This window comes from Neofelis nebulosa, chromosome 2 (assembly GCF_028018385.1).
Source record: "Neofelis nebulosa isolate mNeoNeb1 chromosome 2, mNeoNeb1.pri, whole genome shotgun sequence".
NCBI classification, from domain to species: Eukaryota; Metazoa; Chordata; class Mammalia; order Carnivora; family Felidae; genus Neofelis; species Neofelis nebulosa.
Window position 1 is genome coordinate 157,657,746 of NC_080783.1, and position 19,975 is coordinate 157,677,720.

Consider the following 19,975-nt stretch of genomic DNA (forward strand, 5'->3'; position numbering starts at 1 on the left):
ATAATAGAGACGAATCAATAGTTAAAGAGATAATGAGCAAAACTATGGAAACCCTTCAAACCACATTCATCTAACTCTGCTAACCCTGAGCTAGATGAACCACAACTTGGCACATCAATGCTGAAAAATCATAGAGGAAAATCTTAAAAGTCCATGAGAGAAGAAAAGATATTACCTTTAATACTGACATAAACAGTAGAAAACAAAAACAATAGAATGACATGTTTAAAGTGCTGAAAGGAAGAAAACTTCTAATCTGTAATTCTTTACACAACAAAAGTATCTTCCAAAAATGAAGGTGAAATAAGATGTTTTCAGACAGATAAAACAGATTTGTTGCCAGTGCACCTGAGCTAAAATATAAATAAGTGGAGTTCTTCAGCCAGAAATAAAATGGTCTTAAAGGGAAACAGAGAAATTCAGTAAGCAGTGAAGAGAGTCAGAATAGGTCAGTATATCATTTAACATAATCTCATATTATTGAGACAAAAACAAAAACAAAAAAACAACTCATTGAGTTAAAAATATTTGTAGAATTAAAATATATAATAATAATACAAAAGAGGAATAAATGGAAATGTAAAATGCTATTCTTATTGGAGAAATGGTAAAAGTAATCAGCTTGATTAGACTAACAAGTCAAAGTTGGGTGTTCTAATGTCCCAGGTAACCACTATAATGTAAATATATGTATCACTATCACGTTAATAAGGGAAAAGAATTAATAAGATATTTGGTTAATTCAAAAGAAGAAAAGAAAGAAAAAGTAACATCAAAAAGATGGGAAATAGAAAATAGTAGTTAGAAATCCAGCTGTATCAGTTATGAAATTAAAGATAATTAGACCAAATACCCCATTTGAAAGAGTAGGTGGTCATATTAAATTAAAAACAAAACCCCAAAATGTGCTGTGCATGTGAAATTCAGTATAAGGGCACAGGATCGCTTGGAATGTGGCTAAAGTTATATTTAGAGGGAATTTAGGAAAAAAGTAAGTAAAAAAATAGTTGCTTTTTTTTCGGTTGTAAAAAAAAAAAAAATGTACCTTCTCCCAACAAACTGCCAACTTAAATGTCTTTTTACCTCTGGTATCTATCAGACACGTGTGGGGCTGACATCTATGAACAGGATAAAAAAGAAAGCATGCTACCTAACTCATTTAGTGGAACTAGTTAATTTTAAAACCAAACTAGATAAGAGGAGTATGAAAAATTATAGTGCCAGCCTCACTTATGATCACAGATGTACAAATCTTAAATAAAAGTCACATCCAGTGATGTATAAAATAAAAATACTTCCTGACCAAATGGAAGTTCTTAAAATTGAGAGAATGGTTTAGGATTTAAAAATATATTAATGTATTTCAAAATATTAATATGTTAAATGAGAAATATTTTATAATTGTTTCAGTTGATACAGAGAAAACATTTGATGAAAATTCATCAATCAGCGATGAAAAAAAGCAACATGACTGAAAAATAAAAAGGAGCTGCCTTGACTTAATAAAGGCCATGTATCTGAAGCCACCAACAAACATTATACTTTAGAGTGAATCTTTAGAAGCATCTCAAGGACATTCAGACAGAATAAAGATACATGGCTATAATTTCATCAATTGATCATTTGTAGAGGAAGTCCCAACTAATACAGAGAAGACAAGGGAAAAGATAGCAGGTGTAAGAATCAGGAAGAGACAAACTTCCCGTTTTTTTTTTTTTTTTTTTTTTTTTTTATAGACTATATAATAGAAAACCTAAGAGAATCTATCATTCCACAATTATTAAACTCAGTAAGAGTATAGGGGTGCCTGAGTGGTTCAGTCAGTTGAGCGTCCGACTTTAGCTCAGGGCATGATCTCACGATTTGTGGGTTTGAGCCTGTGTTGGGCTGTTGTTTTTTGGCACAGAGTCTGCTGTGGAACCTCTGTCCCTCTCCTCACCCTTCCCCCACTTGTGCACACTCTCTCTCAAAAATAAACATTAAAAAAACCCCACACACTTGAGTAGAGAAATAGTAGGGAAAGATGACATGCTACCCAAAGCTTAGAAAATAAAAAAAGGATTGATTAAAGTTTACTGCAACAAATTAAAATATCATATAAAATAAAAATGTAAACAAAGTTAAGAGAAAGTGTGAATGAAATTATTTGTGACGTATGTCAAAGAACTCTATCCAGTTTATGTAAATAAATCTGCACATTGATACAAAAAAAAAAAAAAAAAAAACAGGCCAAATAGAAAAATGACCAAAAGAAATATATTTGGAAAAGAGGAAAGACTCTTGTGCAGTAACCATTTAGATATGTTTTTAAAAGGTAAATATAAATTAAAACAATGAGATACTGTTTTAGAATATTAAGTAGTGATGATGGAGGGAAATGGGAACTTACACATTTCTGGTGGCAGGATAAATTGATATAGTTCCTTTGCATTGCAATTTGGTTGTTTCTAGCAAAATTTAAAAGTGTGTAAGTTATGACCCAGCAAGTCCCATCTTTAAATAGTTACTCTAAAACAGGAGTTGGCAAACTTTTCCTATAAAGGACCAGATAGTAAATATTTTAATCTTTATAAGTCATACGGTCTTGGTTGCCAATACTCTGCTGTTCTAGTGCAAAGGCAATAACAGATAATACATTAACAGATGAATGTGTTCAAATAAAAATTTATAGACATTAAAATCTGAGATTTATATGTTTCATTTGTCATGAATATTATTCTCTTTTTCATTTGTTTTTTCAACCATTAAAACATTTACAAACCATTCTTATTCTTAGCTCACAGGACATACAGAAACAGGTGACATACCAGATTTGGCCTGTGGGCTGTAGTTTGTCCCTGCTGTAGAACATCTCTTGCACATGCAGACAGAGTAGCCTGGAAGGACATTTATTGCAACATTATTTCTAGTAATATATAATTGTAAGCAGATGTCCATCAATGTTGGAATATCTAAATAATATGGAGCATTTTCATATTATACCATATAGGTATTAACAGAAATGAACTAGGTTGATAGTCATATTTATATGCTTGGATCTCAAAAACATAATATTAAATGAAAAATGCAAGTGACTGAATTATACATAGAATATAATTTATTAATGAAACTATTTATAGATATTCTAAATATTTTTCAGGTATACATGTGTATATGTGAGAGCAAAATAAAATGACTAGAATAATACACATATAACTTTAGTTTTATGTGCCTTATAGAGTGCCTACTGCTGGGTATATGCTCAATAATTTTGACAGGTTTTCCTCTGACCACCCCCACCACTGCCATTTTAGAATTGCCTTTAACTCTACAAAGGTAATTCCATATGTATAAAAGTTAGATGGTTCTTCCCTGATGAACATGGATATAAAAATCCTCAACAAGATACTAGCCAACCGGATCCAACAATACATTAAAAAATTATTCACCACAACCAAGTGGGATTTATACCTGGGATGCAGGGCTGGTTCAATATCTGCAAAACAGTTAACATGATTTATCACATCAATAAAAGAAAGGACAAGAACCATATGATCCTCTCAATAGATGCAAAGAAAGCATTTGACAAAATACAACATCCTTTTTTGATAAAAAACCTCAAGAGAGTAGGGATAGAAGGATCATACCTCGAGATGATAAAAGCCATATACAAGTGACCCAACGCTAATATCATCCTCAATGGGGAAGAACTGAGAGCTTTCCCCCTAAGGTCAGGAACAAGACAGGGATGTCCACTCTCAACACTGTTATTCAACATAGTATTGGAAGTCTTAGCCTCTGCAGTCAGACAACACAAAGAAATAAAAGGCATCCAAATCAGCCAGGAGGAGGTCACACTTTCACTCTTCGCAGATGACATGATACTCTATATGGAAAACACAAAAGATTCCACCAAAAAACTGCTAGAATTGATTCATGAATTCAGTAAATTTGCAGGATATAAAATCAATGCACAGAAATCGGTTGCATTCCTATTCACCAACAATGAAGCGACAGAAAGAGAAATCAAGGAATCGATGCCATTTACAGTTGCACGAAAACCCATAAAATACCTAGGAATAAATGTAACCAAAGAGGTGAAAAATCTATACACTGAAAACTATAGAAAGCTTATGAAAGAAATTGAAGAAGACACAAAAAAATGGAAAAAGATTCCATGCTCCTGGATAGGAAGAACAAATATTGTTAAAATGTCGATACTACCCAAAGCAATCTACATATTCAATGCAATCCCTATCAAAGTAACACCAGCATTCTTCACAGAGCTAGAGCAAATAATCCTAAAATTTGTATGGAACCAGACAAGACCCCAAATAGCCAAAGCGATCTTGAAAAAGAAAACCAAAGTAGGAGGCATCACAATCCCGGACTTCAAGCTATACTATAAAGCTGTAATCATCAAGACAGTATGGTACTGGCACAAGAACAGACACTCAGATCAATGGAACAGAATAGAGAACCCAGAAATGGACCCACAAACGTATGGCCAACTAATCTTTGACAAAGCAGGAAAGCATATCCAATGGAATAAAGACAGTCTCTTCAGCAAGTGGTGCTGCTGGACAGCGACATGCAGAAGAATGAACCTGGACCACTTTCGTACACCATACACAAAAGTAAACTCAAAATGGATGAAAGACCTAAATGTAAGACAGGAAGCCATCAAAATCCTCGAGGAGAAAGCAGGCAAAGACCTCTTTGATCTCGGCCACAGCAGCTTCTTACTCAACATGTTTCTGGGGGCAAGGGAAACAAGCAAAAATGAACTGTTGGGACCTCATCAAAATAAAAAGCTTCTGCACAGCAAAGGAAACAATCAGCAAAACTAAAAGGCAACCAAAAAATGGGAGAAGATATTTGCAAATGACATATCAGATAAAGGGTTAGTATCCAAAATCTATAAAGAACTTATCAAACTCAACACACAAAAAGCAAATAACCCAGTGAAGAAATGGGCAAAACACATGAATAGACACTTTTCCAAAGAAGACATCCAGATAGCTAACAGACACATGAAAAATGTTGAACATCACTCATCATCAGGGAAATATAATCAAAACCACAACGAGATACTACTTCATACCAGTCAGAATGGCTAAAGTTAACAACTCTGACAATGTCAGATGTTGGCAAGGTGCAGAGAAAGGGGAACACTTTTGCACTGCTGGTGGGAATGCAAACTGATGCAGCCACTCTGGAAAACAGTATGGAGGTTCCTCAAAAAATTAAAAATAGAACTACCCTAGGACCCAGAAATTGCACTACTAGATATTTATCCATGGGATACAGGTGTGCTGTTTCGAAGGGACATATGTACCCCAATGTTTATAGCAGCACTACCAACAGTAGCCAAAGTATGGAAAGATCCCAAATGTCCATCAATGGATGAATGGATAAAGAAGAAGTGGAGATATATATATATATATATATATATATATATATATATATATACACACACACAACGGAGTATTACTCAGCAATCAAAAAGAATGAAATCTTGCCATTTGCAACTATGTGGATGGAACTGGAGGGTATTATGCTAAGCGAAATTAGTCAGAGAAAGACAAATATTATATGACTTCACTCATACGAGGACTTTAAGATACAGAACAGATGAACATAAGGGAAGGAAAGCAAGAAGAATATAAAAACGGGGACAAAACATAAGAGACTCTTAAATATGGAGAAAAGGGTTACTGGAGGGGTTGTGGGAGGGGGGATGGGTAAATGTATAAGGGGCATTAAGGAATCTACTCCTGAAATCATTGTTTCACTATATGCTAACTAATTTGGATGTAAATTAAAAAAAAAATTAAAAACCCCTGAGAAAAAAAATAACGACATTAAAAAAAAAAAGTTAGATGGTTCTATGAACTTTTGGAAAGCCTGCCCACAACTTTTGCCAGACAAGAGGTTACTTCTGAAGTCCCTCAGTGAGAACTAGAGCTTTGTTTTTAGGGATTTTGTTAAAACCACTTTTCTGAGTTGCTCAGGAGGTATTCTTTTTTTAACTGCTATGTGCACTTTTATATCATACTGCAAGCTGACAGAAAATAAGATGCATTTCAACAGTTGGGCCATAATTTAATGTAACCTTAGTTTTCTTAGGAATTAAGTTTCTGTTCTCTACTTCACATTATGTTTCTTTCCTCTGCTTCATCATCTTCCTTGTGCCTCTTCAAAGTAAGTAATATACAACGTTATGTTTTAATATCTTCTTTCACAAGTTTTTAGTTTGATAATTACAAGAACGGTGATGCTGCAAACTTGGGAGGGGATTTCATTTCAAGGAAATGATACATTAGATTATTGTCTCATTGTATAACCTGTCTTCACGAAAATAATCTTCATTGACTCTTGGGACCTTTCTGGAGTTGTAATAGCATTTCATGTTTGTCTCTATTGACCAATACATTTGAGTTCTTTTCTCCCTCAGAGTATCTCTAAATGTTCAAGAATGTCATAGTGCCCCAGGTTTGTCAGGTATATCTTGCACAACAGTATGTGCTGTCAGTGATATGAACGCTTCAGCATTTTTAAAAATACAGTTTAGGAGGCACCTGGGTGGCTCGGTTGAGCGTCCGACTCTTGATCTCAGCTCATGTCATGATCCCACGGTTCATGAGATAGAGCCCTGGTCAGACTCTGCAGCTGATAGCACAGAGCCTGCTTGGGATTCTCTCTCCCTCTCTCTCTCTTCCCCTCTGACTCTGCCCCTCTCCCCACTCTCAAAAATAAATAAACATTTAAAAAAAATACAGTTAGAAGTGGAAATTTTTTCATCCTTTTTAAAAGACAATATTGTGTTAGGAAATTAATTTAGGTTCACTAATATACGTTTAGTTTCAAATAATTATTTTGAGATACCATGTTCAAGAGGCTATGCTAACTTGGCTAGCTTCCTGTTTTTGATGTTTTGAGAATTTCTTTGTGATTTTGGATTGCCCTAGGTGATGTGTCTTGAATTATTTTATTGATCTTCTTAATTTTTAGTTTGTATTTGGCATAGCACAGTGTCTATGCTTTCCTCTTCTTTTTTGTCAGGTATATATCTGGTGTTTGAAAAGGTGCCTTGGTGTTCTGCTCACAGGAAGCAATGTCATTTTATACACGAATAATCTAATAAAGAATAAAGATTTCACCTGTTTCTGAATCAGATGGCCTCATAAATGGACATAGTACATAATTTCACAGTATTATCTCAGGAGTGCTTGGAGAGCACAGAAAGATTTTTAGGGCAGTGGGCATCAGTGACAGAGTAAAAGAACACAAGATGAAGGTTTGTAAAGACTAACTTTATAGATGTCAGAATTTTTGCAGCAGTATTTTATTCAGTTACGTAGAGAATTTGGACAGTATTTTGATTTGAGATGGTAGCAATGCTGTATTGGATCTAAAACCCTTTTGTAGTATAAATAAATTCCACTTACTGTTTTCTACACAGTTTAAAAAAATAGTAAAGTAGGAGCGCCTGGGTAGCTCAGTCAGGTATGTGTCCAACTCTTGATTTCAGCTTAGGTCATGAGCTCACGGTATGTGGGATTAAGCCCTGTGTCAGGCTCTGAATTGACAGTGCGGAGTCTACTTGGGACTCTTTCTCTGCCCCTCCCCTACTCCCTCTCATGCTGTCTCTCTCTCTCTCTCTCTCTCTCTCTCTCTCTCTCTCTCTCTCTCTCTCTCTCCCCCCCCCCCCAAATAATTAAACTAAAAAGAAAGAAAAAAAGAAAATAGCAAAGTAAAAAAAAAAAAAAGAATACACAGCTTTTTCCATGCAGAAATTACTCACTTGTTAAGTTATTTAAGTAGATCTTAGTGAAGGATAGTAGAGAAATTATATCCTTTTAGGAGAGACTCAAAACATTAAAGGAATACTAGGATGGCTTTAAGAAAGAGACCTTACCATTTTGTTAGAGAGAATTCCCACCTCCCTTAGGATGGCAGCCATATGTACATTGAAATTAATATTTGTAGTTTTCTTACTTTCTGAATTACACTATAAGCATGAACTACTTGATCAGAGCCCTGAGCTCAGAGGATTTGGGAGATGGGGCTTTGAAAGTGTGGGTGACCTTAGGTGACAATTTGGGGAAAGCACTAATTCTGAGAGAATGGAAGATACCTCATAAGGGTAGGGGTTTGTCCTTTGGAGGATTGGTGGTGAAAGGGAAGAAAGAAGCAGCTGAAGACAAGGGTCTAAAAGAAATAAGATAATTTTTTTTAGAAAAACAAATTCTGTACCCACCACCGCCACAAAAAGTACTATTTATTCAAGAGTGTACACTTCACTGTATCCACAGAGGAGGGTGCTCTTGAACTGAGAAACCTAATAAGCTAACTTACCTCTCTTCTCAACACAACTTGGTACTGATGATCCTGGAGAAAACAAGTACAGATAATCTTTAACAGAAAAAGAAGGCAGGGGTGCCTGGGGGGCTCTGTCGGTCAGGCGTTTGACTTCCGCTCAGTTCATGATCTCATGGTTTGTGAGTTTGAGCCACATCAGGCTCTGTGCTTACAGCTCAGAGCCTGGAGCCTGCTTCAGATTCTGTGTCTCCCTTTCTCTGCCCCTTGCCCCCCCCCCCCCCACCTCAAAAGTAAATAAACATTTTTTAAAAAGAAGCCAGGAGCTGTATAAAGTTGCTATAAGAAAACAAAATTTAAATAACACCTTTTACACACGCACACACGGGGTGGGGGTAGGAAGAGAGAATGAAAGGAAAAATAAAAGAAAAGCCACAAAACAGAAGAAACCTGAAATACAACACTAGAACATGAATAGCCTATATTAAGTAAGCAATTGCATTATTGAAGAACACCGTGAATCAGAGTTCCAAAACTCACAACTAAAATGTACAAACAACAGGAAGATGTATGAAACAGGAACTGATTGAACTCTGGAAAGAAATCGACAGAAGACAAAAATCATTTTAGAAATGAAAACTAAATCAGAAGGCACCCAAGTGAAGATAGAAATTACCAAAAGTTCAGTAAGAGACATAAAGAATAGAAATGAAAGAGAGTCAAGGAAATGAAACTGAAATAAGAAAGCTAAAAGGATCAGAGAGAGAGAGTGATAGAGAAAATCCAATATATTTAGTTGAAGAAGCTGAACTAGAAAAGCAAATGGAAAATGAACAGAAATAACATTTAAAATGATAATAAACTTTTCTGAAATAGGAGATCTTCATTTCTATACTGAAAGATCTCCTGTGTGCTGGGAGAATTGATCTAGAACAACTGACTTAGCTATATCCTATGGATACATGGACACATAGATATGTATTAGACCTTAGAAGTATAAAAAAGACCAAGCCTCCAAGCCAAAACATAAAAATAATTTTAAAATTTAAAATATATTAAAAATGAAACTAGGAGCACCTGGGTGGCTCCAGTTGGTTGAGGGTCCAAATCTTGATCTCAGCTGAGGTCTTGATCTCAGGATTGGGAGTTCAAGCCCTGTGTTGGGCTCTGTGCTGGGTGTGGAGCCTACTTAAAAAAAATAATAATAAAGAAAAAAAATAATTAAAATTGAAAGAAAATCAGCTTTGATATATCACACTTCTAGCATCATATAAATTAAGGAAATGATGGAGAGACATTTTTAAGAAGTTAAAAATGAGAAATAATTGTAATTTGTTGTGAAACATTAAGTAAAACACTTCTAAGTCCATAGTGATAAGTGATAACCAAGAGTTCTTGTGAATTGTGCTTGGAATGACTTTTTACAAATGTCTTGCAGTTATTAAGAAAATTTTCAAACCTACCCTTGGTTGATGCATACTAAAGTGTTTGGATGTGAACTGTCATATCTGCAGCTCACTTTCAAATGTTTCAGAAAAAAATAAAACAATAGCAAAAAATATAGAAATATGTCTGGAATTTTTCATACCACCTATTTGACATTTTTAAAAAGTCATTCAAAACATATTGCTAGATTTTCAATATTTTTGTATCTTTTATATTGAGAGACATTTTGTGAATGAAATGTATTCCATCTTATGTATTGTTACTTTAGATTTTTGGAATAAACAGGATCGAGTGCCTTTTTCATATTTGTATGTACTCTTAGAAGTACTGAAATGATTTAATCTTTATTCATTTGTTTCAGCAGATATTTATTGAAATTGTAGGAATCAAGGCAGTGGCACCAAACTGTATTGAGTAGTCATTGTATTCTTCCTCTCCACAGACACACAGTAAAAAAAAAAAAAAAACAAATACAAATATATGTTGGTTTCACTTAGAAATCTCTTTGATGATGAAGGAAAAAATTTGAGTTGAGTGATTTTATGATTGAATTGTGGTAGCTATTTATATATCCTTGCTACAAATCCTTTTTGAGATATACGATTTGCAAAAATTTTCTCCCATTCTGTAGGTTGTTTTTTCACTTTCTTGAAGCACAGAAGTTTTAAATTTTGATGATATTTGATGTATCTATTTTTCTTTTGTTGCTTGGTATGTGTTTTATATACCTAAAAATGTAGATAGGCTTTTTAAATATACATTGTGAAACTGAACATTTTAAAATAATGGGGTTTTGATAATGGACTTTTTATTTTATTTTATTATTATGTATTTTATTTTATTTTATTTTATTTTAAATGTTATTTCTGTTCATTTTCCATTTGCTTTTCTAGTTCAGCTTCTTCAACTAAATATATTGGATTTTCTCTATCACATTTATTTTAATTTATTTTAATTGTGGTAAAATGTGTTAGTCTGCTAAGGCTGCCATCATGGAGCACTATAGACTTGGTAGCTTAAACAACAGGAATTTATTTTCTCACAATTCTGGTGGCTAAAAGTCCAAGATCAAGGGGTTGGCAGGACTGGTTTCTTCTAAAGCCCTTTCTCCTTGAATTATAGATGGCCATGTCTTCCCTCAGTGTCTTCACTTGGTCTTTACTCAGTCTGCCTGTGTCTTAATCTCCTCTTCTTATAAGGATGTTATCACACTGGATTAAGGCCTACCCTAATGACTTCATTTAACCTTAATTACCTCTTTAAAGACCCTGTCTCCAAATCAGTCTTATCTTGAGGTACTCGTTCAACATACAAATTTTGGGAGGATACAGTTCAGCCCATAACATAAATGTGACATAAAATTTACCATTGTAATCATTTTTAACTATCCAGTTCAGTGGCTAAGTACATTAACATTATCATGTAACCATCGGCACTATCCATTTCCAGAACTTTTTCATCTTTCGATACTGAAACTACCCTTTATTTTTTTAATCTTTACTATTATTTTTTATTTGAGAGAGAGAGAGGAGAGAGAGTGCCACGAGCAGGGGAGAGTGGGGGTGGGGGAGAAAGAGAAAGAGGGAGAGAAAGAATCTTAAGCAAGCTCCACACACAGCACGGAGCTCAGTGGAGCTCGATCCCACAACCCTGGGATCATGAGTTGAGCCAAAATCAGGAGTTGGACACACAACCAACTGAGCCACCAGGCATTCCTGAAACTACCCTGTAAACAATAATTCTCTGTTCTCCCCTACTTTGCCCCGGCAATCACCATTCTGCTTTTTGTCCCTATAATGCAATGTTTTAAGACAATTTTTTTTTGTCATGAGTGAGTCTTCAAAATTCCCCCAAATTAATTATTTTTATACTTATTCTGCAAGGTATACAGATTTTTATCTAGTTACGAGGTTCTTTAAGCTCTTAAATCATAGGCAAAATTTTGTCCTTATTTATATATCTGCCTATTTTTTGGAATAGGTTCCAGATTTCTCATCATCAGATTCCTTAATGGTAGCCCTAGAGACTCAGACAAGTCTCTTTGATTATTTTTCAAGATAAATCAAGGTTAAATTTTTAAAATTCAGTTTTTAAGTCGATAAGTTGCTGTATAATTTATAGATAAAAATGGGTGAATACGTTTAGTTCCTTTTATTTTGAAATATGATTTCCTACTTCAAAAAAGGGTCAATTTTTTAAAAACATTTTTTCTAATTCACTTGGGGAGATTTTATTTTTATTTCTACTGTGCACTTTACTATTTTATACTATATTAGGTCTTATTATGTCAACTCTGCATCTCATCATAAGTGGAAATATTAAAGAAAATATTTTTCAATATAAAATAACAGCCTCTCAGTTATTGTTGTTTTCATTTTATTCACATATTCACTCAGCAAACATTTATTGAGTATTGTAAGTAAACACTGGATATACAAGAAAGACTAAGACATGGTTTTTGTCTTCAGGGAGGTCAAAGTGTGTCTTAAACAGGTTTAAATAGGGGCGCCTGGGTGGCGCAGTCGGTTAAGCGTCCGACTTCAGCCAGGTCACGATCTCGCGGTCCGTGAGTTCGAGCCCCACGTCAGGCTCTGGGCTGATGGCTCGGAGCCTGGAGCCTGTTTCCGATTCTGTGTCTCCCTCTCTCTCTGCCCCTCCCCCGTTCATGCTCTGTCTCTCTCTGTCCCAAAAATAAATAAAAAACGTTGAAAAAGAAGAATTTAAAAAAAAAAAAGGTTTAAATAATTATCTTTGCAGGAAGAGTAAACAAAGGAGGGATTGGTGGTGAGGGATTGGTGGTTGGTCCAAACAGGAAACAGAATGGAGAGCATCAGAGAGGCATGGAGCTAAGGCCCACTGGCAGGTGGCCAGTAGTTGGGGATGTGGTTGACAACAATAGACCATTACCTAGAGGGAGAGTTGCTGGACATGGAGGTTGAATGTGTTCCGAGCCAGGTTTTGAAGTCCTTTAAATACCATATTAAAAAGCACACCCTATAAATAGGAAATTCTTAAATAGTTTTAAGTCTCAGAGTAAAAGACAGAATCCAAGAATATTAGATAATGTTAACTAATCTTATTACATCGTAATTAAATGCAATTTGAATGTATTTATGGTTACATCATTTAAAGATTATCACTAGGTGGTTTTTCATAGGTTTTCATAAATACTAGTTATTTCAGAAACATTAAGTATAGATTTTTAATAGTTTTCATATTTGGCATATTTAGATATTTGCCATATTTAAAAATAGTATTTACCTTAGTCATGTGTTTTCTAACTCCTTTTTTCAGATATAAGAAAGAGTGGATGGATGAGGAACTAATGGAACCTCTGAAATATGCTGAACAACTTCCTGTAGCTCAGATAATACACCAGGTTTGCTTTCCATTTTATTCTTTTGAAAGAAACAAGATTTTTAATCTTTGAAAAGTAATTGCGTCTGTTAGGTTTTTCAGAATCAATGTGCTATAGCTGAAAGGCATTCCAGGCCATCTATCCCTATTTGGACTCCACCTATTACAGTTGAAAGTCTCATTCAAAGCACAATATTAAAAGGCTACTTGCTGTGTATAGTGGAATTCTTATATAAAATACAGGGTAAAATCAGAATTATCTTTTGTTCATTACTTAACAACAAGACTTAATTTCAGAAAACTTTCATTTGAACCATTGTGTATAGTTCTTGTTAGTGACAAGGAGAAAGAGCTGAAAAATTGTCATTTGGTGTAATTTTTTTGAGTAGCTAAAATAAGAAAACAGTCTTTCCTTACTTCCTTCACCCTACCCCATTATCAGCTCTTGTAAAGTGTAATTCTAAATGTCATGTGGGCAGGGGTTTTTTTTTTTATTCCCAATTATAATGACTCTATCATCCCTTCTGCATAACTATAATCTTAGAGAAGGCAGTGTGGTAGGTATTTAAACTAAGATTTTGTAGTGTGATTTTGATAGCATATAAAGTCTGGCTCTGCCCTGGACAGATCCTAATTTTAAATGGTCTGTTGACCGTCGCTCCTTATCAGGGAAATACAAATCAAAACCACACTCAGATATCACCTCACGCCAGTCAGAGTGGCCAAAATGAACGTATCAGGAGACTATAGATGCTGGAGAGGATGTGGAGAAACGGGAACCCTCTTGCACTGTTGGTGGGAATGCAAATTGGTGCAGCCGCTCTGGAAAACAGTGTGGAGGTTCCTCAGAAAATTAAAAATAGATCTACCCTATGACCCAGCAATAGCACTGCTAGGAATTTACCAAGGGATACAGGAGTACTGATGCATAGGGGCACTTGTACCCCAATGTTTATAGCAGCACTCTCAACAATAACCAAATTATGGAAAGAGCCTAAATGTCCATCAACTGATGAATGGATAAAGAAATTGTGGTTTATATACACAATGGAGTACTACGTGGCAATGAGAAAGAATGAAATATGGCCCTTTGTAGCAACGTGGATGGAACTGGAGAGTGTTATGCTAAGTGAAATAAGCCATACAGAGAAAGACAAATACCATATGGTTTCACTCTTATGTGGATCCTGAGAAACTTAACAGAAACCCATGGGGGAGGGGAAGGAAAAAAAAAAAAGAGGTTAGAGTGGGAGAGAGCCAAAGCATAAGAGACTGTTAAAAACTGAGAATAAACTGAGGGTTGATGGGGGGTGGGAGGGAGGGGAGGGTGGGTGATGGGGATTGAGGAGGGCACCTTTTGGGATGAGCACTGGGTGTTGTATGGAAACCAATTTGACAATAAATTTCATATATTGAAAAAAAGAAATAAATGGTCTGTTGACAAGAGACAAGAGGCATGGCCTTGAGAACTACCTGATTTTTCAGAATCTATAGATTAAAAGCCCTTAAAAATCGGAATATGTCAGAATTTTAGTGTCTGTTCATATTATTATTATGAGCCTTTCCATATGTCTTTGTTAACCAAAAGAATTTTCACTTAGCTAATTTGGTTTGATTAGAAGAAGTACTGGTTTGAGCTTATTAAAAGAAATAGGCTTTTACTTTTAAATGATGACTATAGAGATCTTTTCATTGATATCAAAATTTAATATTAAATTCTATGAGATATTACAAAAAAAAAAAAAAACAAATTTGCTGCTTTGGGAAGCCTATCTGTGTTTGGTAATCAGGTCCAGTTTATATGTCAGGAATTCCCTAGTGTTGTCAGAGCTTAAATGACCTAACAGCCTGCAAATGTCACATTTAAAATTCTGTCTTCATGCCTGACTCTCAGCATAAATGAATTAAACAGCAGAGCAGGCAGCAAGTCAATATGTTCTTAACAGTAAGAGTGAGCAATGAAACAGTTTGTGGTTTGTTCAGAATAGGTAAATAGAATCTGCCCAGCGCAGTTCACCTGGAATAAAATCTGAAACAGGAAACAAGAATTAACCTTTAGGATGGTTGACCAGATGAAATGTCAGTCATATTTTTATAGCATGAATGAACCAGTAAACTATGCTTTATGTAACAGCTGCATTTTGCTATTATACACTGTATGAATTCAAAGATGAAAATTTCTGACCCTGGTGAAAATTTTTATTGTGATATTTTTGGCAATATAAGAAGTTATATTAACTTTAACACTGAATTATAAACATTATTATAGAGTACCTGAAGTTATAAAATTTAAATTTTGAAGAAATTTGCATGATAAGTTTTTTTTTTAATTTTTATTGAATAAGATTAATTGTGTTCTCAAGGGGTAATCAGGAATGGACACTGTTAAACCAGGCTCTTATTTATTCTTCTTGTTATTTCCTTTTATTGACAGTACTACAATTGTAGGACTGTTACCATTATGTGTCCAAGCAATCTTTAAGAAATATATGAATTCTGTTGTTAGAAGTTCACTACAGGTGAATTATTTGAAAGCAGTTTCTTTCCTGTAAGAGAATAGTAATACATGTGATAATTTGGTTCACCCAGTCCCTCAAAAGCTTTTTAATCAGTACTATATCCAAATTATGGCATAATTGTTGTATATGTGTAACCTCTACTGTTAACTCTTCTTATACGATAAGTAACTATTTTCCTCTAATCTTGAATCATGCTTAATTTATGCCTGTTTTGGAGCACGTACCATTTCTGTTTGAAATAACATGCTTTATTCACATGCCTTTCATCTCTTATTTGAGATCTCTTATTTCAGGACACTCTTGATTTCTTGATATTCCTTTCAGCATCTTACCTTGTGCCATGTATGCATTTACCTGAATGGCCAGATATGTATTTTTAATGGTTCACTGAGAGCCAGCAGCACCTCTTTTCCTTACTGCCAAGACATGAGAAGCCAGAGCCTCTCACTAGTAGCGTAGTTTAGAAGGTGTAGGAGAGGAGGAGCAGGGACAGGGACTGTAATATGAGGAGCAACGTGAGAAGTGGAAGAGAGAGTAATGGGTCTCAGTATTCTGAGTAATTTCTTGTGTACGTTACTTAAATAGCATTTTACAGTCAGGAGCTAAGTTAGATTCTCAGTGATGCCATTTTATACTGCCAAATAATTTCCATTTTTTAAGGGTCCTAGCAAATATAATAGTACATCTAGGTAACACAGAGATTCAAGTTATAAACAATAGAATTAATAAAAGAATCTGGTAAGATAGCCAGATATAAGATAAGTAAAACTGATAGCTTCTCTGTATTTACAGTAAGCACAAAGAATGGAAATGGAAAAAAATTTCTTTCACAACAGTGAGAAAGAACTATAAAATACTTAGGGGGTACCTGGGTGGCTAAGTCGGTTAAGCATCTGACTTAGGCTCAGGTCATGATCTCATGGTTAGTGAGTTCGAGCCCAGCGTTGGTCTCTTTGCTGACAGCTCAGAGCCTGGAGCCTGCTTTGGATTCGGTGTCTCCTTCTCTCCGCCCCGACCCTGCTCATGCTCTATCTGTCCGTCTCTCTCTCTGAAAAATAAATAAACATGAAAAAAAATTTTAAATAAAATTTAATTAAAATACTTAGGAATAAATTTAACAAGTAAAGCACAGGACCTGTAGAATAAGAAATATAGAAACACACCATGCTTCGTAAACAGAAAGGCATACCAGTACTTGGTGGGTGCAGGGAACTTAATGCCATAAAAGTAAAATTTCTTCCAAATTAGCAATCCTAATTTAAATGGAAGCAAAATGACTTTTTTGATGTTAAGAAAAAATTGACCACATAGTTCATGTGGAAGAACAAATGTCTAATAGTAGCTAAAAGGGAGATGGCTTTACCAGAACACAGCCACTTGAATTAGACACACATGGTATGGACAAAGGAATAGACAAATGGATTAGTGGAGTACAATGGTGGAGTGGATTTCAAACTTCATTCATTACAATTCACAATAAGAAATGCATTTTACATGCATTATGACCCTTGATGTATGTGTTTATATGTTTGTGTTAGAAATAAAAATTCCATGATATATTTACCCTCATTATATATGATGCATACTGATGGTTTGTTTTTCTATTTTATATTTTTAAAAGTCCAAATAAAGCCTACTAAGTTGATTTTAAAATCAGCAAGTAGTCCTGACCTGTGATTTGAAAGATATTAAAATAGATAATCCAAAGAAAAAATTCATTTTATTTCATTATTTAATATATGATTAAGATGATATATCATTTCAGTAGAAAACTGCTTAAATTTCTAATTTATACTGTATATGATGTAAGTTTTCTATAGATTAAAGACTTAGAGTAAAATAAATAAAAATTTTAGAAGAAAATCTAGGCAACTGCATTTTAATCTGGAAGTCAGGTAGAATGTTTTAATGAACACAAAACCCAAAAGATATGTTCAGCTCCATAAAAATAGAATATTGTGTACAACACAAAATACCACAACATTAAAGGACTAATGTTAGAATCAAGACAAAATGTTTACAAAGAAGACAAAAGTAAATTAGTTAATATCCAAAATATACACAAGACTCTTAGAAGTTTATAAAAGCAAACAAAACAACTCAGTAGACAAAAAAGACAAAAGAGATGAAAAGCAATTCAGAGAAAACATACCTAAATTACCAATGGACGAAAGGAAAGAGTCTCAAACTCAGTAAGGAAGTGCACATTACAAAGTCAGTGAAACGATTTTATGTCCTTCAAATTGGCAAAAATTAAAAAGACACTTTAGAAAAACAGTTTGACAGTTCCTCAAAAGGTTTAAATGTAGAGTTACCATATGACCTGGTGATTCCAACCTAGGTATATAAAAACATACATCCACACAAAAACTTATACAGCAGCATTATTCATAATAGCCAATAATTTGTGGAAACAGCCCAAATGTTCATCAACTGATAAATGGATAAGTAAAATAAGTGTTTCCATACATGGAATATTATTCAATGATAAAAGGGAATGAAGTACTGATATATGCTACAACATGGATGAACCTTGAAAGCAGTATGTTAAGTAAATGAAGCCAGTCATAGAAGACCATATATTGTATGGTGTCATTTGTATGAAACGTCAAGAATAGGTTAATTTATATATAGAGAAAGTAGATTAGTGGTTGCCTAGGACTGGAATGAGGTAGGGAAATGGGGACTCACTTCTGAATGGGTACAGGTTTCATTTTTTGGAGTGACAAAGTTGTTCTAAACTTAGTGGTAATCATTGCAAAGCTCTGTGAATATACTAAAACTGTTGAATTGTACATGTTAAAAGTACAAATTTTACATTGTCTGAATTATATCTCAATAAAGGTATTTTAAAAATTAAAAACGTCCATTTCTGGCAGAGACGCTAGGAAAAACGTATGTGTATACCTTGTTGCTAGATACCGAAATCATTTCTTTTTATAAGGTCATCTTGTAACGTCTCTTCACATTAAATATATACAGTATACCCTTCAACCTAATGGTTCTACTCATGACAATGAGGCCTGTACTACTAATATATAAATAAAAGTACTAGCATATAAGAATCTCAGTACAGCAACATTTATATCAGCCTTGCATGTGGCCACAACATACTGGAAACAATGTGAATGTTCCTCAGCAGAGTTGATAACAGTGTGTATGATTTTTAGAAGCCACAATTTGGTAAAGCAAATATATATTTTTTCCATATTTTCTGATAATTGGATGTATTTTCATATCAACTGGTAGAGGAAGAAATCTGAATTGATAGTGGGAAAGACCAGCTCCTTATTTGTTGTCATTCCTTTTCTGTCTTTTTAACCCTCTTCCCAACTTCCTTCCTCTTCTTTCTTGCCCCTGTTTCCTTCTGACTCCTGTAAGCTAAAGTTACATACATTCTTTGCAAATGTTGGTGAAGTTTGTTAGTATTTTCATTGGACAGTGCATTAAATGCAGCGTCTGATACATAGTAGACACTGGACAAGTATGGTGACTATTGCTTATTGAATTTAAGGGTCTTGACATGCTAAGAAGCTAAATAAGTTAAGGGATCTCCAAAGGTCACTAAGAGGTAGCTTGTTGGCATGCCTATTTATGATTTTCAGGTTCCTTTCATAGCCAACAATGGTGGTATTGATTAAACATGTCTGAGTACATATGTAGATTGTAAGATTCATTGTATTAATAATTTAGGCATTCTAGTGCCCTACAACAAAATTTTAAAAGTACAAATCATAGGAAAATATAAATTGCAGGGGTGGCTGAGTGGCTCAGTTGGTTATGCGTCTGATCTCAGTTTTGGCTCAGGTCATGATCCCACAGTTTCATGAGTTAGAGCCTCACATCTGGCTCTGTGTTGGCATCAAGGAACCTTTTTGGGATTCTCTCTCTCCCAGTCTCTCTGCCCCTCCCCTGCTCACTCTGCCTGTCTAACAAAAAAAAAAAAAGAGAGAGAGAGACATATAAATTGCAATTACTGATATAAGGGGCATTACTATATAGGAAACTACAACTAATCCTTTTAAGGATTTATGAAGTTTGTTAGGACTTAAAAATATTATGAAGAAATAGAAAAACACACACAAAGAAAGTAGTTTGGTTAACCTTGTATGCTTATATTAATAATTTCTCTTTAAAGGTGATTATTTTTCTCTTAATTTGTTTACTAGGAAAGCAGGTATAGAACTATGTTACTGAGACAGATATGGAGAGAAATGGATTATTTTCCCATATAAATTATTTTATATTTATGTCACTAATGTTAATTTTAAAGTTGAACCATTTCAAAAATAGCCTAAATTCAAGATTAAGATTGAAATAGGGGCACCTGGATGGCTCAGTCGGTTAAGTGG

The 19,975-nt window shown here is 34.5% G+C and overlaps 1 protein-coding gene across 1 annotated transcript in view; it reads left to right on the top strand.

Annotated features, from left to right (window-relative positions):
• Window positions 1-19,975, top strand: part of PIGK (phosphatidylinositol glycan anchor biosynthesis class K) — a 125,520-nt gene that overhangs the window by 69,695 nt on the left and 35,850 nt on the right. Inside the window, exon 10 of the mRNA XM_058716929.1 lies at window positions 13,042-13,126. Within this exon, the coding sequence (XP_058572912.1) occupies window positions 13,042-13,126 (85 nt within the window). The remainder of the gene's footprint in view (window positions 1-13,041; window positions 13,127-19,975) is intronic.